The sequence below is a fragment of the Oryctolagus cuniculus genome, chromosome 17 (genome assembly GCF_964237555.1).
Source record: "Oryctolagus cuniculus chromosome 17, mOryCun1.1, whole genome shotgun sequence".
Taxonomy (NCBI): Eukaryota; Metazoa; Chordata; class Mammalia; order Lagomorpha; family Leporidae; genus Oryctolagus; species Oryctolagus cuniculus.
Genome location: NC_091448.1, coordinates 26,983,530 through 27,010,616, shown reverse-complemented (window position 1 = coordinate 27,010,616; position 27,087 = coordinate 26,983,530). Strand labels below are relative to the sequence as shown.

General features: G+C 41.5%; 1 protein-coding gene across 27 annotated transcripts in view; it reads left to right on the top strand.

The window, feature by feature from the left end:
* Positions 1–24,903, top strand: part of MBTD1 (mbt domain containing 1) — a 70,755-nt gene extending 45,852 nt beyond the window's left edge. For 20 of the 27 annotated variants that reach the window (XM_070060870.1, XM_070060877.1, XM_070060874.1 and 17 more), the window contains 9 exons: positions 158–246; positions 443–677; positions 1,303–1,358; positions 1,676–1,780; positions 7,574–7,721; positions 8,789–8,871; positions 9,229–9,463; positions 9,942–10,034; positions 21,686–21,936. In XM_070060870.1, coding sequence (XP_069916971.1) covers positions 158–246; positions 443–677; positions 1,303–1,358; positions 1,676–1,780; positions 7,574–7,721; positions 8,789–8,871; positions 9,229–9,463; positions 9,942–10,034; positions 21,686–21,804 — 1,163 coding nt within the window. In that variant the 3' untranslated portion in view covers positions 21,805–21,936. Of the gene's footprint in view, positions 1–157; positions 247–442; positions 678–1,302; positions 1,359–1,675; positions 1,781–7,573; positions 7,722–8,788; positions 8,872–9,228; positions 9,464–9,941; positions 10,035–21,685 lie in introns of all 27 variants that reach the window. The other 7 variants (XM_070060879.1, XM_070060882.1, XM_070060880.1 and 4 more) reach the window with 1 other exon arrangement.
* Positions 24,904–27,087: the final 2,184 nt, after the last annotated feature.

The following is a 27,087-nucleotide window of genomic DNA, read 5'->3' as shown; positions in this document are numbered from 1 at the left end:
CTAAATGATATTCTTGTTTTCTCTTTTTTTTTTTTTTTTTTTTTTGTTACTTTTCAAGATCCTAACTGATAATCTTACTTGCAGAGAAATAACAAATAATTTATGAATCAGTTCTACTTTTTGCTAAAGTGTAAACTAGTTATTTCTTTTGTTTTAGCTATTCAACATAAGTATACAAACTGGAAAGCTTTTCTAGTGAAAAGACTGACTGGTGCCAAAACCCTTCCTCCTGACTTCTCACAAAAGGTAAAAATAGGATCTGATAAAGGACTGAAGAGCTCTCAAAAAGAGGGTAATTTAGAGCATGTCTAAGGATTTCCTCATCAACTGGATGATCTACATTAAATATCGAGTACATTCAGCATTTTTAAAGTACAGTATTAAACTACTTGTGGGCCTTTGTCATGAGTTCCAAACAGGTGTTGTCTGCTTTTGTTTCAAGGTTTCAGAGAGTATGCAATATCCTTTCAAACCTTGCATGAGAGTAGAAGTGGTTGACAAGAGGCATTTGTGTCGAACGCGAGTGGCAGTAGTGGAAAGTGTAATTGGCGGAAGATTAAGGCTTGTGTATGAAGAGAGTGAAGACAGAACAGATGACTTCTGGTGCCACATGCACAGCCCATTGATCCATCATATCGGTTGGTCTCGAAGCATAGGCCATCGATTCAAAAGATCTGGTAAGCATCTATTACAAGAATTTCCTATTTAAGGATCATTGAGGCTGAATTATGCTGTTTGACTATTTTTCTCTGCAGAATAGCATAGATTAAAAGCAGCATTCTAGCTGTTTGAGCTGTTTGTTCAACTTTAATTATTGAAAGGTTCGCTCCATGTTAATGTCCTATTTCCTTTACATTCCTTCCACTTGTTCTCATTCAAAAAAAGTAATGTGCTGTGGTCCAAGGCTGTGATGGTCTCCATAATCTTTCTTATCTGGCCTTTTAGAAAGATCTAAAGATGGCCTTTCCCTTTCCATTCAAGTTTGTAATCAAAATAACAGGATTAGATGTGGTTAGACTTGATACTAAACACATTAAAACATACCTCTAAAGTTGTAATTCCCTAACTGTTGGGATTATCAGCATTCTGATTGGCTGAAATGTATTTCCTAGCATATGCACATGTAGCCTGAAGAGATAAAAGACTATTAAAGAATCTTATTCACCATAAATGTAGAAGGCTTGTCTTTTTGCCATGTTTTTAGAGTATTACATACCTTGTGAGTTTGAAGCCTTCAAAGAAACGTGGTTTTTTGGTCTTCTCACAAATGCTGACAGATTAGTATGTAACTTTTCCTTGTAGATATTACAAAGAAACAGGATGGACATTTTGATACACCACCACATTTATTTGCTAAGGTAAGAAGTTTTTATAAGAACCCTCATTTGTAAATTAGTTTTGAAAGAGGGTTGTGGGTTTTTTCCTAAAATTTTGGAAATCACTTGTGTTCACTTAAAAGGATTAAGACCTTATAATCCATAGGTGTCACACTTTTATTCTAATTATTCTTAAAATCTGTCTGTGTGTCTGAAGTTTATTTCCTAATGAAAAATTTGAATTAGAATACTAGGTAGGTAGGAGAAGGCATCTGGTAAACCTTTTCAAATTTTTTGCATTGTAATCATTAAAATGACAATGTTTATAATAGTAGATGTGCTTTCATATGATTCTTTAGGTAAAAGAAGTAGACCTGAGTGGGGAATGGTTCAAAGAAGGAATGAAATTGGAAGCTATAGACCCATTAAATCTTTCTACAATATGTGTTGCGACCATTAGAAAGGTAAGAGAGTAGGACTCACAGTACAGAAATACAGTAGAAGGCGGCCTCTGCCATATTCATTTAGACATTGTATGTGTGTATCTGGATGTTGACTGAGGAGAGAGATACTAGTCATTTCAACATAAATTTGTGTTCTCTTATCAGGTCACCTTTTTTTTTGTTTGTTTTTTAATGTGGTTTGCTGTCAAGATTGTCATTTTGAATCTGCTACTACTTTATTTGTGAAACTATATCCTAGCTGAGTTAGAAGAATATTTATCAAAGTTACTTTCTGGTCAGACTCATTCAACACAGCCCAAGAAGGCGAAGTTTATGTTCAGTTTTCTTTTTGTACTCTTTCTCTTCTTGATAGTACTTTATTCTCTCTTTTCCCTCTCACCTGGAACTATTTGTATGGATCTAGAAGAAAGATTCTTATTTCTCAGTACGCATCAGAATTCCCTGGGAAACTTAAAACTTAAGACAGGTGCACCCTCACATTCCCCTGTTAGGATTAAATAGGTTCGGGTTGAGTCCCTGGCATTGGCATTTTTAAAGGCCCAGGGTGATTCTTTTGTACAGCTGTGGTTAAGAACCACTGATCCAGCCGGCGCTGCGGCTCACTTGGCTAATCCTCCGCCTGCAGCGCCGGCACCCTGGGTTCTAGTCCCGGTTGGGGCACCAGATTCTGTCCTGGTTGCTCCTCTTCCAGTCCAGCTCTCTGCTGTGGCCCTGGGAAGGCAGTGGAGGATGGCCCAAGTACTTGAGCCCTGCACCCACATGGGAGACCAGGAGGAAGCACCTGGCTCCTGGCTTCGGATCAGCGCAGCGCACTGGCCGTAGCGGCCATTTGGAGGGTGAACAAATGGAAGGAAGACCTTTCTCTCTGTCTCTCTCTCTCACTGTCTAACTCTGCCTGTCAAAAAAAGAACCACTGATCCAGAATCTATTATTTGAAGTTATAACTTAAATTATGATTTCCATTTAAAGTCTAAAACTAAGCCAAAAGAGTTAAAAACAATTATAGCAGCTGAGTATCCCAAATACCTGTGTTCAAGGTCATATAGCTGAACAAGACTGGGTCCATACCCTGTTCTTCCTCTTTACCTTACTAGTGATAACAGCCACCTATAAAATTTAAAACATGGGACCAGGCATTTGGCCTAGTGGTTAAGATACCAGTTAAGATGCCAATGTACTGTATTGGAGTGCCTGAGTTTGATGCCCATTTCTGGCCCCGGGCTCCAGCTTCCTGCTAATACAGACTGTAGGAGGCAGCAGACGATGGCTCAAGTAATTAGGTTCCTGCCACCCACATGGGAGACTGGAGATGAGCTCCCAGTTCTTAGCTGATTTATTTACTCAAGACAGGACAGCAGGGAAGATAGAGTTCCTCCCTGCTGATTGAACAGCCAGGAAAGGACCAGGACTGTACCCAGGAGCTGTGAATTCTGTCTCCCATTGTCTGCACTGACCTGTGGGTCACAGGCAACCTGATATCTGAACCACTAGGCCAAATACCCTCCTTCTGTTTTTTGGGGTGCTTAGATGTTTACTGATTTGTTTTTATTTGAAAAGCAGAGTGAGACACATCTTCCATCTGCTGGTTCACTTCCCAAATACTCACAGCAGCCAGTGGTGGGGCCAGGCCAAAGCCAGGAGCCTGGAACTCCATCCAGGTCTGCCTCATGGGGAGCAGGGACTCAAGTACTTGAGCCATCATCTGTTGCCTCCCAGGCACATCAGCAGGAATCTGGATCAGATGTGGAAGTAGGACTTGATCCCAGGCACTCTGATATGAGACTTGGGTGTCCCAAATGGAGGCTTAACCCCCGCCCCTGTGTTTATTTTTGAAAAGAGGCGAGTATTGAGCTGCAGCACAGTGGGACAGCACATCCCATACTGAAGTGTCAGTTCAAGCCTCAACCACTCTGCTTCTGATTCAGCTCCCTGTTGCTGTTGCATGGGAAGGCAGTCAATGATATAACCCAAGTGCTTTGGTCCCTGCTGCCTACATCAGAGACCCAAAAGGGAGTTCCCAGCTCCTGACTTTGGCCTGGCCCAGCCATGGCTATTGTGGACATTTAAAGAGAGAACCCAGTGGATGAAAGATGTCTGTTCTCTCTCTTTCTCTCTCTCCTTGTTTTTCAAATAAATATAAAGAAACAGAAAGTCTGCTAGGTGATTTCTGATAATCAGGCAGATTTGAAAACCATTGCTACCATTCTCTGTTTCATGATATGAGAATGAATTGTCCAATTAGTAGAACAAGCATTGTTTAAAAATGTGCTACATTTGGTTTGGATTCTTAATATTCTGATAGAACAAAGTTAAGATATGTAAAATTAAGTTTAATACAAGATACACTAGCTTTAAAAACATACAAACATGGTGATGGGCGTTTGCAGCTGTTAAGATCCCTCTTGGAATGCTAGATCCCATATCCAAGTGCCTGGCTCCACTTCTGAACCCACCTTCCTGTTAATGCGCATACAGCCTTGGAGGCAGCAGGTGATGGCTTAGAGTGCTTGGATTCCAGGCTCCTGGATTCAGCCTGGTCCAGCTATAACTGTTGCAAGCATTTGGGGAGTGAACCTGCAGATGAAAGATCTCTATCTCCCGGTCTCTTTCTCAGTGTGTCTCTGTCTTCTACATATATAAAATAAATAAATCATTTTTTACAAAGAGGAAAAAGATACAAAATACAAAGAGGCCAGTGCTGTGGCGCAGTAGGTTAAAGCCCCAGCCTGCATCACCAGCATCCCATATGGGCACCGGTTCGATTCCCGGCTGCTGCCCTTCTCTTCCAGCTCTCTGCTATGGCCTGAGAAAGCAGTGGAAGATGGCCCAAGTCCTTGGGCCCCTGAACCCACGTGGGAGACCCAGAAGAAGCTCCTGACTTTGTATCAGCTCAGCTCTGGCTGTGGCAGTCATTTGGGGAGTGAACCAGCGGAATGGAAGACCTCTCTTTCTCTCTCTGTGGCTTTCTCTCTCTCCGTAACTCTTTCAAATAAAATAAATATTTAAAAAAAAAAAAAAGATACAAAGTACAAAGAAAAGATGTTTGCAGAGGAGAGGGCAGGGGCCAGCACTGTGGTGCAGCGTGATGCCTGCATACCGTATCACAGTTCCAGTTCCCAAGTCTGAGCTACTCTACCCCTGATCCAGCTTCCTGCTGATGTGCCTAGGAAGACAACAGATGATGGCTGTAATACTTGGGCCCATGCCATATGTGTGGGAGACCAGGATGGACTTTCTGACCCTGGCTTTGGCCTGGTCCAGCCCTGGCTATTGCATCCATTTAGAGAGTGAACCAGTGGACGGAAGGTTGGTCTCTCCGTCCCTCCTTCTCTATTGCTCTAATAAAAAAATTTTTTTTTTAAAGGAAGAAAGGAAAGATGCCAATACAGTACATTGGCATCTTAACTGGTATCTTAACCACTAGGCCAAATGCCTGGTCCCATGTTTTAAATTTTATAGGTGGCTGTTATCACTAGTAAGGTAAAGAGGAAGAACAGGGTATGGACCCAGTCTTGTTCAGCTATATGACCTTGAACACAGGTATTTGGGATACTCAGCTGCTATAATTGTTTTTAACTCTTTTGGCTTAGTTTTAGACTTTAAATGGAAAGGCATTTGTAAAGAACATCTAGAAAGAAAAAGAAAGGAAAGGAGGGCATTTGAAAAATATATCTTGAAGGCTGGGAAAATAACCCAGCACAGATGTAGGTAGAAACTGCCGGTGGGGAGAGACTGAGCACTAAAACCCAAAGATGAGAAGGAAAGTACAGGCCAGGCTTGACAAAGGGCGAGAGGTTCACATAAGATGTACATGAAAAGCATTGTGCTGGGGATTCTGGTCAGAGTTTGTGTGTTTTGGTTGGTTGGTTTTCAATTGGAACAGAAACCTACTCAGATTAACTCTGAGAAGCTTACCAGTGCCTAGTGAACAGTTTCACAGATGCGCAGTGACAGGGCTGAGAGCCTGGCTAGAAGAGACCCAGGATTCATCCCCCTGCCTCTTGGTCACCCTTTCTCCCATCTCTGTGCTGCACCCATAGTATTGCTATCTCCCTTGGTGTCCCATTCACTCACTCTGGACTAGGGGCCCCTGGCCATTTTGCAGCATAGTTTCAGGCTCCCAACCATGAGTTGGAACAATTGCTATGTCTATTAATTCCAGTTACTAAGAGAAAATTGAAATAGCTGAGCCTAACCTTTGGCTTGGTTCCCTTCAGGATACCATCAGCCCCTGGTTAGTCAACTGTGTTTAGAAGGATAGAGAAAGGAATACCATGCAAGTAGAGCTATTGAGCTCCAATGTAGTAGAAATAACTAGGAAATGGGAACTTGGGAGCAGACACTGAAAGAGTTGGAAGTCTGTGTGAGAGAGTGTCTGTGGAAGACAGCTGAAAGCAATAATACTAGACATCATAATGAAGTGACGGAGATTGACAAGGATAAAGAAGGGACTGGCAGTAGAGGTGGGGTCTTGACACCTGGAGATTGATTACCTACAGAGAAGTAAGAGGTTTGTTGGTTTGATGCCCTGTACTAATTCTCAGAGTATATTTAGACTGCAGAACTGACAAACTCATGATAAAACTTCAGGAATCAAGAAGCAGAAATTGTAGCACAGGGAATTAAGCCACTGCCTTGGATGCCCATATCACATACCAGAGTGCCTGAGATCAAGTCCCACATCTGCTTCAAATCCAGCTTCCTGCTAATGAGTCGGGGAGGTAACAGATCTTGGCCCAAATACTTGGGTTCCTGTCACCCACATGGGAGATTCAAATGGAGTTTCCTGGCTTCCACATGGCGCAGTCTCCACTTTTGGTATTTGGGAAGTGAACCACCAGATGAAGATCTCTCGCTGTCTTTCCCTCTATGTCTTTCACTCTGACTTTCAAATAAATAAGTACAACTTAAAAAAAAATGTAGGAATCACCGTGGGCGTTTGGTACAGTAATCACAACACTTCTTGGGACACCCATGTCCCATATCTGAGTGCTGAGGTTCAAGTCCTGGCTCTGCTCTTTTTTTTTTTTTTTTTTTTTTTTTTTTTTTTTTTGACAGGCAGAGTGGACAGTGAGAGAGAGAGACAGAGAGAGAAAGGTCTTCCTTTGCCGCTGGTTCACCCTCCAATGGCCGCCGCTGCAGCCGGCGCACCGCGCTGATCCTGGCAGGAGCCAGGAGCCAGGTGCTTTTCCTGGTCTCCCATGGGGTGCAGGGCCCAAGCACCTGGGCCATCCTCCACTGCACTCCCTGGCCATAGCAGAGAGCTGGCCTGGAAGAGGGGCAACCGGGACAGAATCCGGCGCCCCAACCGGGACTAGAACCCGGTTTGCCGGCGCCGCAAGGTGGAGGATTAGCCTATTGAGCCACGGCGCCGGCTCTGGCTCTGCTCTTAATTCCAGCTTCCTGGTAATATGTACTGGAAAAACTGTATGAAATAGATCGATAGGAACAAAGTAAAGGTACTGCCGAGTAGTATTTTCAGCCCACATGGTTATGGCGCTTCTACCTGACACAGTAACAGGCAGCTTTTGCTGGTGGCAAAGATACTGTTTTTCTCAAACCTCTGAAGTCACTTTGTTATTGGGCTTTTGGTTTCTGGAACACACTGGAAACTATATAGGCTTCTTGTTACAACTTCTGTTATTTAACATCAATCAGTAGACAAGCATTTCCACTTTGAAGAGATCCTTATGTAATAGATTTTCCTTTCCTTGAAAGTGTCATTTAATTCAGAGTGTCATTTTTTATAATAGTTGTATCTAATTTCAGATACTTGGGCTTTTAATTTAAAAGGTGCTGGCTGATGGATTCCTCATGATTGGGATTGATGGCTCAGAAGCAGCGGATGGCTCTGACTGGTTCTGTTACCATGCGACATCTCCTTCGATTTTCCCTGTCGGTTTCTGTGAAATTAATATGATTGAACTTACTCCACCCAGAGGTATTCCATCCTAATGTGAACACTCGGATTTGATTCTTGAGTTCTTCTTACACAGGATCTGTTTACATTTAGCACAGATATTCTTGCTTTGGGGTCTATATATTATATAGGTGTGTGTTAGCTATATAGAAATAACGGAAGCTGTTAGGTGCTCTAAAAACAAAGCACTGTATTTAAGTTTACATAACAAATTACATTAAGACAGAATTTTTCCCAAACCATCTGTCCATTTTCTAATATGAATTGGTGTTTTAACCTAATGATAATATGAACTCAAGGCTATTGCATACATAAATTTTTTTTTAATTGAAGGAAAGGGTGCTACTGGCTTTCAGGTTAAGCCACCTCCTGCAGTGCCAGCATCCCATATGGGTGCCAGTTCAATTCCTGACTGCTCTACTCCCCATCCAGCTCCCTCCTACTTTGCCTGGGAAAACAGCAGAAGATGGCCTAAGTCCCTGGGCCCCTGCCACCCATGTCAGGGACCTAGAAGAGGCTCTTGGATCTTGGTTCCTGGCTCTTGGCTTTGGCCTGGCCCAGCTCTGGCCATTACAGCCATTTGGAGAGTGAACGAGTGGATGGAGGGCTTCTCTCTTTCTCTCTCACACTGTTCCTTAAGATTGAAGGAACTTTGATCGTAAGATGGCTTTTTTTTTTAAAGGAAATGTGTGTTAAGTAAATCACATGGCTAAATCAGTTGATTTTTCCAGTTTTCCTCAGAGTTTTATTTTTTCTCTCAGAAGAGGAAAAAAGAAAGCTACAACAGAGGTCTATAAAAACAATATTTGCTTGCCTAGTTTTCTTTCTTTAAAAAAAAGAAAAATATCACTTCAGGGTGTTAAATGCTAGACTCTTCTGAAGCCTGTGATTGCAAAAGCAAAAGTCGTTCTTGTAGTAAACCCAAAGGAAGGGAATCAGACTGGCATGATAGTAAGTAGGCACACCAGTGAGCTAAAAGTGTGTCATATAACCTGAAATCGGAGACTCTGTATATGTTACCTCTTTCTACATTTTAGTATTAGGCTAATTTTAAATGAAGTGTTACTTCATAAAATTCTGTTTTTTAGGTTACACAAAACTTCCTTTTAAATGGTTTGACTACCTCAGGGAAACTGGCTCCATTGCAGCACCAGTAAAACTATTTAATAAGGTAAATATAAATGTTGAATTAATTATGTTGGAGTTTTTTTGATGACCAATAAGTGCAAGTCATTGTTGATGAAGATGTCTTTCCTTTATATTATAATTGCTTAGTGGTGATTAATATAAATACATAATATTAAAACCATTTATTTTCTTAGTTGAAGCTTATTTCCAAACTATGTTTTATTTTTAATATGAATGAAATAAAAATGCTTCACTGCCGTAATATAACTTAAATAATTAAAAGTGGTTTGAGGTTTAGGGGCTATGTTATTTGGCTATATTGCCTCAATTTTTTGCTATTTTAGTTACAGTTCAGTCATGCATTCTTTATACTAGTGTTAATGTTTTGCTTCCCTGTTAGGATGTTCCAAACCACGGATTTCGTGTAGGAATGAAATTAGAAGCAGTAGATCTCATGGAGCCACGTTTAATATGTGTAGCCACAGTAACTCGGATTATTCATCGTCTCTTGAGGATACATTTTGATGGATGGGAAGAAGAGTATGATCAGTGGGTAGACTGTGAGTCCCCTGACCTCTATCCTGTAGGGTGGTGTCAATTAACTGGATATCAGCTACAGCCTCCAGCATCACAGTGTAAGTTGGTATACACAAAAGGTGTCCTTTTGTAAACATCAGCAGTTCTCCAGAGGACTGTCTCACATAAATCATCTTGTGAGCTCACAGGACAAGAATATACCTGTGTTTGATTGGTTACCAGGTAAGATGTTAAAACTCAACAGACTCAGAAAATCAGACCATGTGTACCAAAGGCAGTATGAACTCAATAGTCAGTTACATGTGTGTGGAAACACAGTGTAACCAAATTAAGCTAGATTGCCTGTTTAAGTAAATTCAGATCACAGGCAGAGTGTTGATGAGCGTACAAGAAGTGCTTATTGAGGAGAGACATCTGTGTGGTCTTGAAGCTCCTTACTGTATAGGGACAAGTGCCCTTTATTTTCATACTGTCATATATTTTCATAGCATAACGGTCTCGTAAAGACAGTTCATATAATTTGTATCTAGAATTGTAAAGAGTTATCTGGTACCAATTTTCCCTTTTATTTTTCAGCTTCAAGAGAAAGCCAGTCAGCTTCATCAAAACAGAAGAAAAAGGCTAAGTCCCAGCAATACAAAGGACATAAGAAAAGTGGGTCACCACATGGTGCTTACATGCGTTTTCTAATTCTTAATCAATTGAGGCTACAGTGTTCTTGCACAGAAAATGGAATCTCTGTCCAAAATGCTGTGTGTGCATTATGTATAATGCTTAAAGGTGCAGTATGCCATAAAAGGCAAACCTCTTCAACAAGGAGAACCACTTAGGTTTTAACTGACAGGAAAAATGATTACCATGGAATTTAATGTAAACATGGTAAAGAACACAGCTATGAATGATTTTTGAAATAATATGTAAACCTACTGAAAGTTAATCTCTTTTAACAGTCTATATTTTTTTAAAAATGTGCTTGATGCTTACAGTAGACTTGGAGCCTAAAAACCTATTGTTTTTATAAAGCAGAAGCAAAATTCTCTTTCAAGAATGATACTTGTGAGAAATCCAGGTTGATGGCTAACAAAGTCAGGCTTACGCAGCATTCTCTGTTCTCTATTTTAGCTTCCAGTGAGTGGCTGTTGGCATTTGTAGCCAAAGTAATGTAAAATACATTGATGGCTATATTGGATTCTTTAGAATCATTTTGTCCCCACATTAGAAAACCAAGAGGATTTCTCTTCATGAAACTTGTCCTGGAATATTTCATTCAGAGATAAAATTGTTTATTCAGGATCTTTTTAAAACATTAACACCTAATCAGAATTGAAACAGATTTTTGTAGCTAACTTGCCATGTGTTCAGATAAGTGCTAATCTGTCTCATTAACAGCCAGACTGAAAGCAACAGAAATGGAGTTTACCTCACTCTTTCAGACTAGAGTTGCTTGTCTATAATTCTTTTTAAGTGGGAAACTTAAAAACTTCTTGGCACTATAGTGGTGATTTGAAAAACAAACTTCCTCCCAACACAAAACCCAAGTCAGCCTCACAGTGATGGTAACCTACAGACAGATGAGCCTGTCTTTTATCAGCCTCAACCTCCCATAGACTCGGGATTATTTTGCTCACCAAAAAAAGAACTTTCTTAAGAAATTATAGCCAATAAACTTTTGAATGTCACCAACTAGCTGTTTGCTAGATCTGATGTTAATCTGGAAGAACTTCAGCAGTGCCATACCAGGTAGAGCAGAGTGGGTTCCCATGTATCTGAAAATGATTATGGAGAACTCACATGGGAACACTGTCAGTGAACTAGAAAGCATAGCAGGTATGATTGCTAAGCTTTGTGTAACATGAATAACAGGCTGGTTTAGCCTCTGTGTGCTTTTTGATGGATAATAAGACTTTGATATTGCACAGTTCTCTAAGACATTGAATTAAGAACAGTGCTACCTTGGCTAGATGACCTGCTTTTGGTGCCTAATTTATGAGCATTCTGCACTCAGGTCATGTGCTCACCTCAGTCTGATTCTTGTACGGTTTGTTTCTGGCTTGTGAAGTTTAGGTTATTTTGAATTAATGGGCTAGAAACTTAGGAAAAATATGTAATTAATGAAGTAATCTCAGCATTCCAGTTTTTAGTGATATTTATAATTATCACATTTCTGGATTAGCTGGATAAAATGAATTTAATTTAGCTCTAGATGTAACATATTCCTTAACTGGGTTGTCTTGATAGTTTTCAGTATTGTGGCATCATCTCTAATGTCTCTAAGCATAGAATAGAAAAGAAGTATAACCCACAGTCCCTTATTAGTGACCTGCAAGGCTAGATGTGCTGAAATGCAGAATTAGGGGTAAAACCTAAGTGTGTGTGGCATGTATTTTGGAACACCCCTTGCAGACTGGAGCACTTTCTGGAGTAAAATACATGTAAATATTTGTATTACTCGTATATAAATAGTCTGTTCAAAATATTTTCCACAAAACTTCAGTTATCTAAATAAAGAATTTGATGCTTAGAAACCTAAGTCATCTATTACAGGCCTGCTTAAATCAGTAGGCAAAGTAGCAAACCTTTTATCTGTTTTTAAATTTGCCTGTAGGTTATTATGTTCTGGCTCTGTTCTTTTGTCTTATAACCCTTGGATCTTTTTTTTACTTTCAATCATCCATCAGACTGTTCTTTAGTAGTGATTATTTTTCTGCAGAAATAGATAGTGATTGACTTCCTTGTTAGCCCATTTTGTAAGAGCTGCCTTCATGCTATGAAGTTATTAAGTATCACTTTCAAATGTGAGGGCCACGGTCTGCCAAGGGGATCTTCCAGACTGTCCAGTCTCAAAGGCCCCTTTTTCTCAAGGTGTAGAACACTAGAGCAGAAAAAGCAGCACTAACTTCTGTCTTCAGTGTCACCGTTTTCAGAGACTACTGTAAGTAATTGGAGATTGCTCCTTGCATTTCCACCTCTAAATACACGGTGTATTAGAGAAGGTCTTACGTCATTGCTGCACATGGCTTTGGTTTGAGAGTTGACAGGATCCTCACTAGTGGCTGAGTTTCCAGATTCATTTCATAGGAATACTGTCTGCCTTAGGTTTATCTTTTTTTTTTCTCTGATTCTGTGAATTATGCTTTCTGGCTTCTCTTACCTGGGTCAGTGTATACTTTGGAAGAAAACAGACATAAGTTATAGTCGACAAAGATGTATAAGTATCTTTCAGTTTTCAGCCTACTTGATGCCCTATACTTGGTTATGGAATATTTACAAAGTTCAGAGGTTGGTGAAAACATTGTATAAGTCTTAGTAAGGTTTAGGTTTGTTTACATGAAACTATAACCAAAGGGTATAATAAATTTGTTTCAGAAGAAATTAGATTGCCTAAGGACTTGCAGGCAGTCGGCTTTGAATTTCAGAAGTACTTTTCAGAATAATGTTTGCTGAGAGTGGATTGTAAACTAAAAACTAGGGGAGCAAATCTCAAGCTGATGAAATCCTGCCTCCCAGATACTATATTTAAGCTCTTTTACTTCACTTTCACGGAAGGCCAGTGTTGGCTTGTTTGGACGGGGAAGTGCTGTGCTTAAAACCCTGTCTGTCTCCTTCAGTGTCACTCCTCCTCAAGCTGGGATTTCCTTGAAAGAAATTCGCCAGCTGTTCTGCACACTAAAAATGCTCTCTGTGGTTCATTTTTCTTTGTTTTGTTTTAAGCTTATTCAAATGAGAATCAAGACCAGCATTATCAGACTGTCAGAGAGTAGGAGCAGTCACCACCATCATCTACCCCCTGGCGCGCGCACACACACACACACACACACTCGCTTGTTTTCAGAAGTACAGACCTTGCTTAGCTGTTTCTCTTTTCAGAGTGTCCTGTCAACACACGCTTCCTAGTATGTGATGCACTTTTCTTACCCCACATGTAAGTAAAAGCTTACTTCAGTCTGACTTGATGTTTAGAGAGGAAGATGCCAGTTGGGAAGAAGCCTGTCAGTTTGTCGAGCCTGCCCAGGTCGGGTGGGGTGCGGAGGAGCTTCTCTGGTGACGAAGAGTTGACTCCTCCTCCATATCGAACCCTTCCAGCACAGACAGCCCCAGAGGCCCTCCCACCTCCCAGCACTAGCCGAGAGTTGAGTCCCAGCCTCAAAACAGGTAATTAGTCCCGTCAGCACCACAGGTACTACTGAGGGCAAAAGTGCTGGGCAGGGTGGTGGGAGACAGCATGGCCTGGAGGGACAAATGCTGACTCATTCAAGTTTTCTTTTTTCTTTCAACCAAAAAAAATTCATTTTCACTGGTCCTTGGTGGTCACTTCACTAAGACACATCATCAGGGAAGGATTTTTATTTTGTTCTAAATCACTTCCGACCTTCAAATTAGGGTAGTTATTTTAGTATATGGATTTAGGAGACACGTAGTGTTTCATAGTTTGGTTAAAATGCTTGAACACTTCATATTACAGGTTCTATGTGATTTGACCTGGGGAAGAAGTGTGTCATGAGGGGTCAGTCTAATCAGTTCCCATTCACACGAAAGGCTCTGTCACGTCCTGGCGTAGGGAAGACTGCAGAGGGTTTTGCCTTTTCTTGTTGCTAAGACAAGTGTGATGTTAATCATAGAAAGGCTTCACTCGTGTGTCAGGACATTTGCATGGGAGTGTGTGATCTGAAGCCTCAAAGCTGCTTTGGCATGTGTTTTGCCATGTCCTCACTATTGCTTTTAAACTGAATTGCTTTATCTGTCATGAAGCATTCATTCAAAATGTGTTGAAAGCTTAGATGGAACTTCATATGTGGTTCTCTTCTCATGCTTCAGTTTGCTGATTTTTTGCACCCAAAGATACCATCCTCTTTTGTTGCCATTTTAGGATGTGTTCTTTAGCTTTTGCCTCTTCCCAGTATATTAGGTCATCTGGCTCTTCCCCAGGCTGTTCCTTTGCCTATCACTCTGCTATGTTTGTGTCCAAAGGAGATTACAGTAGTTGGTATGAAACACTGACTAGGATTCCAAAGCAGGTGTCACCTTTCTAGAGAAGATTACCATTTGCCTTGTTGATTGGTTTAATTTTTTTTGTTTTTTTGCACTTGTTATTTATGAAACAGTTGTCCTGTAATTAAGTTTTGGATATTGTGAGTTGAGTATCCAATACACTTGTATTGGATTTTGGACGTATTTCCTTGAAACATTAGACTGGTTTTGGAGGCTCCTGTCACGTTTTGTGAGGTGTACTGATTTACATAATACAGAACTTGATTTCTTGGCAGAATTCAAGAAGTTAGCTCAATGCATTAGTTGGAAACCACATGGTTCCACTGGTGTCTGAAGCATCTTCTGAGTGCTGAAAGGATTTGGTGTGATTTTACTGTAGTGAAACTGGATGGATAACATTGCTAGTTTAACTGTCTGAAAGCTATGGTTTGAGTGGCTGTTGAGACAGTTTATTTATGGGCTCTGTAGCAGAGAACAGGTGATTTCAGTTATTTTATCTCCTAAAATGTTAGTGATTATCAGTGTCAACAAACTGATTTCCTTAAAAATGGACCTACAAAAAAAGCCTTTTTGTAGAAAGTGACATTCAGCCACAAGGATCTATTTTATTTCATCCATCATTCATTGAGAATAAGTCCTGGAGAGGAAAATTGTGAAGCTACCAGACAGGTTCCATGAAACAGTGAAACTGCATTAAAACATTCCACATCTGAGTGAATGTCTCACCTTTACCTTGAGTGACTTTTAAAGCACATCACTTCCATATTTTAACAGGACTGGAAGCACACTCATCTGTTTGTTGTTAACAGTAAATGCAAACAGCTTCAGGATGTGCTTTAGAATCTCAGCGTATCTATCTTAACACGTTGAAAAAAAACCATCTGTTTGAATGGAACATGTTTGATCTTGAAGCCTGGTAATTCTCATTCATTTAGCCATCTGATCATCCTATAACAAGATGTTGTTTTGATCAACCTTTTATTGTGGGTACTGCACCTTTAATGAAACTTGGTTTTGTTTTCTTTTGAATGTGTTTATCTTAGTAGTAGTATTGTTAGAATGTCTCCAACACTTGATGCATGTTGGTTCAGTTTGAAGGATTACTGTTATATGTTTGATACTGTCTGTAAAAGCATCTTAATTAAGTAACGTCTTAAAGAAAGGAAGATCTTCATGGACTTGTTTGCATTACCTGTCAGCAGTCTTTCTAGCATCCGTTTTGCTGTTACACACGTGAAGTATTCGCTTTTCTGTCTTTGGGGCTATTAAGTTTATCATTACCATTACCCAAACTTTTAACCATGTAAAATAAGTTATCTCAAGAGACTGTTGTTTAAGTTAGTAAGTTCAATGTATAAGAGGCCAATTTTTTTTTAAAGATTTATATATTTATGTGAAAGGCAGAGTTATAAAGAGAGGGAGAGACAGAGAGAGAGGTCTTCCATCTTCTAGTTCACTCCACAGATGGTCATAAAGGCTGAGGATGGAGCCATGCCAAAACCAGGAGCCAAGTACTTCATCTGGATCTCCCACATGGATACAGGGGCCCAAACACTGGGCCATCTTCCGCTGCTTTTCCCAGGCCTAACAGCAGGGAGCTGGATCAGACATGGAGCAGCCGGGACTTAAACCCAGCACCCATATGGGATGGCATTGCAGGAGGCAGCTTTACCCACTGTGCCACAATACCAGCCAAAAAAAGTACCATTTTTTTAAAACTAGTCTTTTTATAAGTAGAATTAGAACAGGAAATATTTCTCTCTAGCTACACACTATTTGATTTTAGAAGTTGTAGCCATTTTAATAGTGTTCATTGTGGTAGCACTGTTACTATCTGATGGAAAACTTAAATAACTTAACTACCCTGCTACCTTGGAAGTACTCTTGAGTTCTCTAATTCCCTTCATAAATTATATTTCTCAGTATGAGCAGTTCCCAATTTATCTTCTTTGTACATTGGTCCTCTCTCATCTGCAAGGGTATAGTCCAGGACCCCCAGTTGATGCTTGAAACCGGAGTTAGTTCCAACCCTATTTATTACATACTGTGATTTTTTTCCTTATGCATACATACTTGTAAAATTTAATTTGTAAATTAGACACAGTAAGGCATTAACAGCTAATAGTAGGAGGAGAACAAGCATAAGAATATGCTGTAATAAAATTGCCAGCATCAATACTCTCATGACCATTACTGACAGTAAAATAATTGTTACTTGAACACAAACACTGCAATACTGTGACAGTAAGAACCTAGGTGGCTCATGGACAAGTAGCATATAGAGTTACCGATACTCTGAACAAAGGGATGAGTCATGTCTCAGGCAAGATAGAATGAGGAGGATTCATTATGCAATTCAGAATGGCAGGCAATGTAAAATTTATGAATTATCAACTTCTGGAATGTTCCATGTAGTCTTTTTAGACTACAGCTGACTGCAGAAAGTGAAAGATGATAAGGGGGGACTACGGTATATACAACCACTCATTCCATTTGTTAGGGAAAAGATATCTAGTAGAAGCAAAACACATTTACCTCTGTTTTAGAACCAGTTGCCTGCAGGAGCAGGAACTCAGTGAAAAACATGGAGAACATGAGATGGTGAACTGTGTGGTAGATGGGGATCTCAGGCTGCCCAAGTACAGGCTGTGACAGCTACCAGATCCCACTGATCATACCTTTGAAGGATGCTAAATATTACCAAATCTACTTTTTGGGTTTTTTAAAATTTTATTTATTTGAGAGGTAGAGTTACAAACAGAGAGAGGTAGAAACAGAGAGAAAGGTCTTTATCCATTGTTCACTCCCCAAATGGCCATGGTGGCTGGAGCTGAACCAGTCCGAAGCCAAGAGCCAGAGTCTTTATCCAGACTTCCCATGTGGGTACAGGGGCCCAAGCACTCGGGGCATCTTCCACTTCTTTCCCAGGCCACAATCAGAGAACTGGATCAGAAGAGGAACAGCAGGGTCATGGATTGGCACTCATATGGGATTCTGGCATTGCAATGCCAGCCCCTGCTTTTCAGATTTTTATGTGAAACCTTTTTCCTTTTTTAAAAACAATTTATTTGAAAGGCAGAGAGACAGATCTCTAATCCATGTTTCACTACCCAAATGCTCACAACATCCAGAGTTGGGCCAGGCTAAAGACCGGAGCTACAAACCTAGTCTGGTCTGCCAACTACTTAAGCCCTGCTTCCCAGGGTGCCCATTAGTGGGAAACTAGATTGGAAACAGCCCAGACACTCAGATGTGGGTTGCAGCTTAACTCATTCAGTGAACTTTGAAAAGAACCATGGTACCAAGGCAAGAGGTAGGCAGAGTGTTCTGTGGCCTCTGATTTAGCTAATCTGTGTATGTGTCTCTGGGGAGGATGGTAAGCATTGTTCACCTAGGACCTAGGTTCTGGTATTGTAATAGATCACCTCACCTGTTTTTGAAAGTTTACCAACTTTGGGTAAACTTCTCTTTAAAAAAAAAAAAAAAAAAAAGATTGGAGCCAGTGCTGAGGCACAGCGTGTTAAAGCCCCAATCTGCAGCACCAGCATCCCATGTAAGCGCTGGCTCGATTCCCGGCTGCTCCACTTCTGATCCAGCTCTCTGCTGCGGCCTGGGAAAGCAGTGGAAAATGGCCCAGGTCTCCCTGCACCCACATGGAAGACCCAGAAGAAGCTCCTGGGGGGCCAGCGCTGTGGTGCAGTGGGTTAAAGCCCCAGCCGGCAGCGCTGGCGTCCCATACGGGTGCCGGTTCGAATCCCGGCTACTCCACTTTTAGTCCAGCTCTCTGCTATGACCTGGGAAAGCAGTGGAGGATGGCCCAAGTGCTTTGGGCCCCTGCACCCACGTGGGAGACCGGGAAGAAGCTCCTGGCTCCTGGCTTCAGATCAGCTCAGCTCAGCTCAGCTCTGGTTATTGTAGTCATCTGGGGAGTGAACCAGTAGATGGAAGATTTTTCTCTCTCTCTGGCTCTACCTCTCTCTGATCTTTCAAATAAATAAAATAAATCTTTAAAAAAAAAAAAAAAAGGGCAGCAGCTCCTGGCTCCTAGATTCAGAGTGGCACAGCTCTGGCCATTGCAGCCATCTGGGGCGTGAACTGGCGGATGGAAGACCTTTTCTCTCTCTATGACTCTGCCTTTAAAGGCAGAATTAGAGAGAGAGATATCTTCCATCTACTGGTTCACTTCCCAAATTGGCAACAATGGCCCAGGCTGGGCCAGGCATAAGCCAGAGGCCCAGAGCTTCATCTGGATCTCCCACGAGCATACAGGGGCCCAAGCACTTGCACTATCTGCTGTTGTCACAGGCATATTAGCAGAGCTACTTCAGAAGTGGAGCAGCTGGGACTCAAACCAGCAGCAGTATGGGATGTCAGCACTGCAGGTGGTGGTTTAACCTGTTAAGCCACAGCGCCTGCTCCTAAACAATAACTCCTTAAGAAACCTGCTGCATCCCTAAGATTTCAATATTTAGTGAAACAACAACTTTTTTTTTTTTTTTTTTTTTTTTTTTTTTTTTTTTGACAGGCAGAGTGGACAGAGAGAAACAGAGAGAAAGGTCTTCCTTTGCCGTTGGTTCACCCTCCAATAGCCGCCGCGGCTGGCGTGCTGTGGCCGGCGCACCGCGCTGATCCGATGTCAGGAGCCAGGTACTTACCCTGGTCTCCCATGGGGTGCAGGGCCCAAGCACTTGGGCCATCCTCCACTGCACTCCTGGGCCACAGCAGAGAGCTGGCCTGGAAGAGGGGCAACCGGAACAGACTAGAACCCCGTGTGCTGGCGCCGCAAGGCGGAGGATTAGCCTAGTGAGCCGCGGCGCCGGCCGAAACTAACTTCTAATATCTAGAGATCATTTCCATTAGAAAAATAGGAAAGTAATTTCTGAAGAAGGGAGAATAGGCTTCAGAAAAAGGATAGGGAAATCTGATAGTACTATGTTGTGTTGGGTAGTAACAAAAGCTTATACAAGGAGATAAGAAAAGCTCCGCCGGCGCCGCGGCTCAATAGGCTAATTCTCTGCCTGCGGCACCGACACACCAGGTTCTAGTCCCAGTTGGGGCGCCTGATTCTGTCCTGGTCGCTCCTCTTCCTGTCCAGCTCTCTGCTGTGGCCTGGGAGTGCAGTAGAGGATGGCCCAAGTCCTTGGGCCCTACACCTGCATGGGAGACCAGGAGAAGTTCCTGGCTTCGGATGAGCGCGATCCACCAGCTGCAGCACGCCGGCCACAGCAGCCATTGGTGGGTGAACCAACGGAAAAAAGGAAGACCTTTCTCCCTGTCTCTCTCACTGTCCACTCTGCCTGTAAAAAAAAAAAAAAAAAGAAAAGAAAAAATCTCAGAGTTAAATCTGATATAAAATGTTTGCCTACAAATAGTTTTGGGTCCAACAAAATGAAATTCTGTTTGTCCTTGCCCATGCATTAGAAAGAGCATTCCTGTCACTTAGAATTCTGAGTAGCGTGACCTCAGTGGCTACCCACAAATGTAAACCCCATTTCAGATAATGGAAACTAGAGTGGGAATTGTGGCACAGGGAAGCCAACGCTTGGAATGCCCGTGTTACATATTGGAGTCCCTAGGATCAAGTCCCACCTCCACTTCTGACCCAGCTTCCTGCTGATGCTCTTGGGAGGCAGCAGGTGATGGCTGTAGTACTTCCTGCCACCCACATGGCAGACCTGGATGAAGTTCGTGGCTCCTGGCTTCTGCCAAGTCCAGCACCACTATTGTGGGCATTTGGAGAGTGAACCAGCAAATGATGGGCCAAACTCTCTCTCTCTGTCAGTCCTCTCTCTCACTCTGCCTTTCAAATAAATAAAGGAAATAAGAAAAACTAAAAATCATTTCCCATAGAAACAAAGACCCTCGGGGGACACATTGTGGCATAGCAGTTAAAGCTGTCACCAGCAATTCCAGCATCCTATATGGATGCAGTTTGTGTCCTGGCTGTTCCACTTCCAATCCAGCTCCTAACGGCCTGGGAAAAGCAGTGGAAGATGACCCAGATGAAGCTCCTGGTTCCTGGCCCCAGTCTGGCCAAACCCTGGCTGTCGTGGCCATCTGGGGAGTGAACCAGCAGATGGAAGGTCTCTCTCTCTCTCTCATGCTCTGTAACTCTGACTTTCAAAATAAATATTTTTCTTAAAAAAAAGTGAGAGACCTATTAGAACATGAGACCTATCATAAATCGAGGACTGCCTTTACTGTTGGTTTATTTTCATTAAAAATTCATAGGGGCCTGGCGCTGTAGTGTAGCGGGTAAAGTCTCCGCCTGCAGTGCCAGCATCCTATATGGGTGCTGGTTGGAGTCCTGGCTGCTCCACTTCTGATCCAGCTCTCTGTATGGCCCACATCCTTGGGCCCCTGCACCCATGTGGGAGACCCGGAGGAAGCTTCTGGCTTTGGATTGGCCCAGCTCCTGCTGTTGTGGCCAATTGGGGAATACAACAGCGGATGGAATCTCAATCTCTCTCTCTCTCTCTCTCTCTCTCTCTCTCTCTCTCTCTCTCTCTCTCTCTCATAGGTAAGAACTGAGGCAGTCAGTGTTAGCAGATTTGCATTGGTGATCATCACATTGCTAGTATCGATAAATTTTTATTTTAACTAAAATGTTAGTCATTTATTGTATTACTCATTAAATGCTATACTTCAGGGGCTGGTGCTGTAGTGTAGTAGGTTAAGCCTCCGCCTACCGCACCAGCATCCCATGTGGGTGCCGGTTCATGTCCCAGCTGCTCCTCTTACAATCCAACTCTCTGTTAATGTGCCTGGGAAAGCAGTAGAAGATGGCCCAAGTGCTTGGGCCCCTGCACCCACATGGGAGTCCCCGAAGAAGCTCCTGGCTTCCAGATTGTCTCAGCTGTGGCAGTTGCAGCACTTTGGGGGAGTGAACCAGCAGGTGGATGATCTTTCCCTATTTCTTCCTCTCTGTAACTCTGCCTCTCAAATAAATGTCTTCTAAAAAAAAAATGCTGTGTTTCAGAACCATGCAAGAAACACATCACTGTTTGCATAGACATTGACATAAAAGCGAATACTTGAAAGAAAAATTATTGCAGTCAACTTAGTGGGTATTATTCCCTTGAGCACATTCCATTGAAGATTTTCATTGTACAGTGTCCAAAATTCAGTGTTCCTTGTTTTCAGAATTTCTTGATTGCTAATAGACTTTGAAAATTAATTTAATGCTCATAGTCTAGGAATTTATTTTCAAGAGTCACTGCAGAAATGAAGAAGTCTTACTAACTGTAAAGCTGATGGGACATGAAAATTGAAAGCAGCCTGAACATCCCAGAAGTGCTTTAACCTCTCCTGTTTTCTTCTCTTTGGTGCAGTGACTACATTGCAGCTAAAGGAGGAGTTGCTAGATGGAGAAGATTATCATTTCCTTCAAGGAGCCTCTGATCAGGAAAGCAATGGCTCTGCCAACTTCTACATCAAACAAGAGCCATGACGTGGCTCGGAGACTGAGGGTGGGAGGGGAAGAGTTTTACACAGGACTGATTTGTAATCAATCCAGCTGTACAGCGGGACTATTCTACTGGGACATTTTGCTAAATATAGAAAATTTCAGTTCCAGATTTTTCAGGTGGGTGGGGAAACTATTTTAGTCGGGGAGGGAAATTTTTCAATTTATAAAGATGGACACTTTTTGTGTTGTATTTGAAGCTTTTGAAAGAATTTTGTAATATTTTCCAAGTTTGGATTTATGTGCATTGTTAACAAGAACTGAAATTCTAACTTTTTTGGTAAGATTAAAGTTTAGGTAGCAGGATTGAAGGAAATGATTTAAGAAGGATATAGTTGTAAATGCAAATGAACTGTCATTACAAATGAACCTTTTTGGTACCTGTTGGGAGATTTTGGGATGTTAGAAGTTAGGCCAGTCACATCTCCAGCTTCCTTTGCTGCAGAAATATGCAACTGAGCCCTTCACAGAGGGCTCATCACCACATAGATCATGGAAGCGGTAATTCTGCTTGTTGGCATTTTATTGCAGCCCATTTTAAATGTTTGTACAGAAATGTTTTTCATTCTGTGAAATTTATTTGGAGTTCTGAATGAAACTGGAAGAACTCTGGATACTTTTATATGTTCTCTTTTATGTAAAAAAAACAAAAACAAAAAAAAAAACTAAAGTTATCCTAACACTAGAGTGTTAAACTGGAATGGTTGACAAGATATACAGGATCTCAGTCTACAAATTGAGGGGTTGGGGAAATGCAATATTGTCGTAAGTTCATTTTATTTTCCTTATTGAAAAATACCCCACAAGCGGGATTCTGCTCAGTTCTCTGCCATTTCCCTCCATCTGTGAGATAACAACTTAGTATAACCACACCCCGAAACAGATGTTCTGTGTTACCAGAAGAACCAAAGTAAAAGTAATTCAAAGTCAGAATAAGTTGAGATTTCAAAATCATTCCAGCTCCACTGTTAACTATCCTGGATTCGTTAGAGAACAATCTGAAAGAGAATCTAAGTTTCATAAAATTCCAGATGTAATATGAATTGTCTTTAATTGTATTCAGAACTTATTTTAACAGTGACTTACTTGGACCATTTTGAACATTCCCTATTTTTAAATTCATATGGCTTCCTTTAAACAAAAGGATACAAGGGTAAATTGGTGAAAGGTTTGCTCTCTGCGTTTTCTAACTTCTGCCGAGTTGTGACTGAATGAGAGAGCTCTAGCGTTTACCAGTGAGGTTCATAAACTAAACTCTCAGGAATTAATGCATCTGTTCTACAAGTGCTTCTGGGTCTTAGCCTGGCCTCTTCAGAGCAGTAGTATTGACCATCTCCTCTGGAATATAGGTGGGGCTGGTTAGAAATTAATCAAAATGATTAACCTCTGCAGCCCTTCAGCCTATGGAATGCTTTAAAACAATGTTAATGGAAAGCCCCAGGAGACCGTTTTAGGTAAGATTTTTGTTTCGAATTTTAAAATGCATAGAACGTTAAAAACCAGCAATTTATTTTCTAAAATATTGCTCTACTTTTGGGAATAATAGCATTGGTAATACGCACAGGTTTACCTCATTCTATGCAAGAGGGGTTAATAACATAAGGTTTTGTAGTAGCTACTGGAAGTAAAATGTGTTACTTTATAGTGTAAGAATGTGTGGAATCACATGTCACCATTTCTTAATATTGACTCTTTGGGGGGCGTAAGTGTAGATCACATCAGCACAGGTTGAGTCTCATGTGTCAAATATATGTGAATTCAGCTGTTAACTTCCTGGATGTTTATCTTAAACAACATTGCTGAGAGGGACCTACTGTAAATGTGATATGCTCACACTTGGTCAATCTTTCCATCTTTGCACAAACAAAGCCTACAAGAGTTCCAGAGTGTGGCTTACAGCAGTCTTTGCTCTCAGACTTAGTGAATTAAGCCCAGGATTCTGATTCCATGATACGGGTGCAAGAAACCTGTTGGGTCGTGTACTCTACCAGTACCTTGGGATTAGGGCCTCTTTGGGACTGAATGAACCAGGAGGGTTATGATTTGGAGCCAGTCAGGCCTAGTAATTCTGTGAAATGCTCACTTGTAGCCCGGTTATAGAAGCTTCCAATTCTGCAGCAGAACCAGGCTGCTTGAGCATTCAAGTTTTCCACCTATTCATGAAGTGTTCTTTTCTTGATCCATGACCAACAGCTAGAGGTTGGTAAGGACTTGTATGGTCTCAAACAATCTGTAGCCCTCTTCATCGTGCAGACCCTTAACTCCTGCTGCCACTGGACAGAAACTAAGTTCACGCAGAGGAGATTCTGTCTTAGCCACGACTCCAGCTGTACAACTCACAGCCCCGCTCTCTTACAGCTCAAAATGTACTGCTGACCTGGGGTTTCTTTTTGTTTTTGTTTCTGTTTCTGTTTGCTGTTAGTATGATTTGGGGACTCTTGGTAGTTTAAACCTTAAACCTTTTCCTTGCTGTGTATGAGGAAAGCTAAAGCTGTTATCAACTTCTTCTACGGATACTAACACGGGTTTTCAGTGTTTGTTTGTTTTTATTATTATTAATTTTGCGTGATGTGAATACCCTCTCCCATCAATATTTGTATTATGGTGCTATATATTTGGTAATGATCCTTTAATATTGGGAAGGGATTTTAAAAATACTGTGATTAAACTGGGTTTCTTCCTTTGATTTTCGTATTTTAAATAAAGCCACAGTCATTTATACAAAAGAAAAGCATCTGTCCCTGGGCAACTCTTTTGAGGACAGAGGTCAAAGTAAACTGCATAAGGTTTTTACATCATTTCTGTATGTATTTGATATATAGATCAATATCTGTATAAATTTAATCTTTTATTTTCTGGTAACTTGTGATCATTGAGAGAGTGTTTGAAACTTTCTCATGAAATGTATATATAATGGCGTGAAAAATTCCTTCCGGGAAATTTATGTTTTCTTTCATTTTTACCAAATTGCAAATTTTCAGCATGGATGTGAAAAGCATTAAAATTATAACTTTGTGTACAAGATGAAAATAATTCACTAAATTTGCCCTTTTTTACACAAAATAAAATGTTAAAGTTAAGCGACATTTGAGCAGTTTTTTAATATGTGTGGGAGAGTGGGTGGTATTCAAAATGTTGGAGTTCTGTAAGCAGAGGCCCCAGTGAACGTTCCGTCAGTTCCTTCCTCGGGGAACCTATAACCTAAACCGAGAGAGTGAAGCAAGCACATTAACGCTGAGGAAGAATTTACTGCTGGCTGAGAAGGGAAGAGAATATCAGTAGACAGATGGATAAGGTTGCATTGGAGCTGTGTGTTTTGGCAGGGAGTAGGGGAGTAGAGATAAAAACTGCAGAAGTACATATGGGGGCCAGCGCTGTGACGTAGTGAATAAAGGCACCGCCTGCAGTGCCAGCATCACATATGGGTACCAATTCAAGTCCTAGCTTCCTGTCTTGCTCTCTGTTGTGGCCTGGAAGATAGCCCCAGTACTTGGGCCCCAGAAATTGCGTCGGAGACCTGGAAGAAGCTCCTGGCTCCTGGCTGCGGATCGGCACAGCTCTGACCATTGCAGCCATTGGGGAGTGGTTCGAAGATCTCTCTCTGCCTCTGCCTCTCTGTGACTCTGCCTTTCAAATAAATAAATACATTTAAAACAATACATATGGAGTATTTATGGGGAAATCAATCACCTTAGCTAGAACATCATGTTTGGGGGAATTGCCATCTCTCGTAGAAGACTTTATTATCTACAGTTGTCTCTCAGTATATTAGAGGATTGGATCCAGGCTTCTCCTCTTTCCCCATTTGGATACCAAAATCCATGAATGCCATTAATATATAACCCATGTACATCATCTCGTATGCTTTAAGTCATCTTTGGACTACTTATAAGGCCTAATACTGTGTAAATAGTTGCTGTCCTGTGTTCTTTAGGAATGACAAAGTGTGTATACATTCAGTTCAGATAGAATTTTTTTTGGCCAAATACTTTTGAGCCTCACTTGGTTGACTCAAGGAAGGCTGGGATATGGAGAGCTGCCAGCTGCAGACCAGGCTCTCAGGCGCTGAGTGCGGTATCCCAGCTGTCTTGCTGTTTTTGTTAAAAGGGAGAGCCAAGAAGCCCCCTTACCAACAATCAGCTCTGGCAAATGGAAAAAGCAGTTTGTAGAGAAGTTTATCAATTGGGAAAGGATAGGTTATGAAAGTAATGAGGTGGAGTTGAGTTTCTTCAGTAAGTTAATTTCACACTCTAGAAAAAAAAATGGAACATTCCAAGTAAAGCAAAACTAAATTCTGCCCTGCTTTCGCCTTTAAATGGTTCTAAGCAGTTGCCCCAGGGAGCAGCGATCCCCAGGCTGGTTATTTGGTATCTCTTGGGCTTTGATTCATACTTTCTGTAACAATTACACGCCTCCTGGGAAACGTTTTCCTGGTATGCAGTAAGCCCGGAATTGAAGAGTAGCAAGTGCTTCCCCCAACTTTGTCTTAGAGGCTAGGTAGGACAACCGATTTTGGCCTGTTAGAATTCCAAGCCACACAAGCAGATCAAAATAGGGCTTACCTACAAAAACAATGTAAAGGAAATGCACTTCAGATAATGTGCTTTATATATTTACTGACAACGTGGGAGGTTCTGAATGTTGTTACTTTTACTCATACACGTAGCTGGTACAGAATTAGGGTTCTCAGCCCAGCCTTACTCCAGAAACAAAACTATTTGCTTTCTATTCTTTTATTATTTTCTACCTGTGGATGGGATACAGGGTGACCTTTTAATACATGTGTATAGTATGAAATGATCAGACCAGTGGAGTTGGGGTATCACCATAGACACTTGTGTTGGTAACAATCAAAATCCTCTGCTATTCTAGAATTTTTTTTTTTAGGGACACATGAACAAGATATTATAGAATTTTCAATTGCTTTTTGTCAACCAGTTATCCTGTGTGCTATAGGATGTTAGAAGTTGCTTACCCTATCCAGTTGCACCCCCAGAGGAAGTACTTTCAACCTCACCATTCCTTTTTGGAGTTTTTTTTTTAATATTTATTTAAAAGTGTGATAGAAATCTTCCATCTGCTGGTTTACACCCCCAGATAATTGCAACAGCAAGGTGGAAGCCAGGACCTTCATCTGGGGCTCCCACGTGGGTCGCAGCAGCCCAAACACTTGGGCCATCCTCCACTGCTTTTCCCAGGCACATTAGCAGGAAGGTGGATTGGAAGTAGAGCAGCCAGGACATGAACTGGCCCCCATCTGGGATCTGG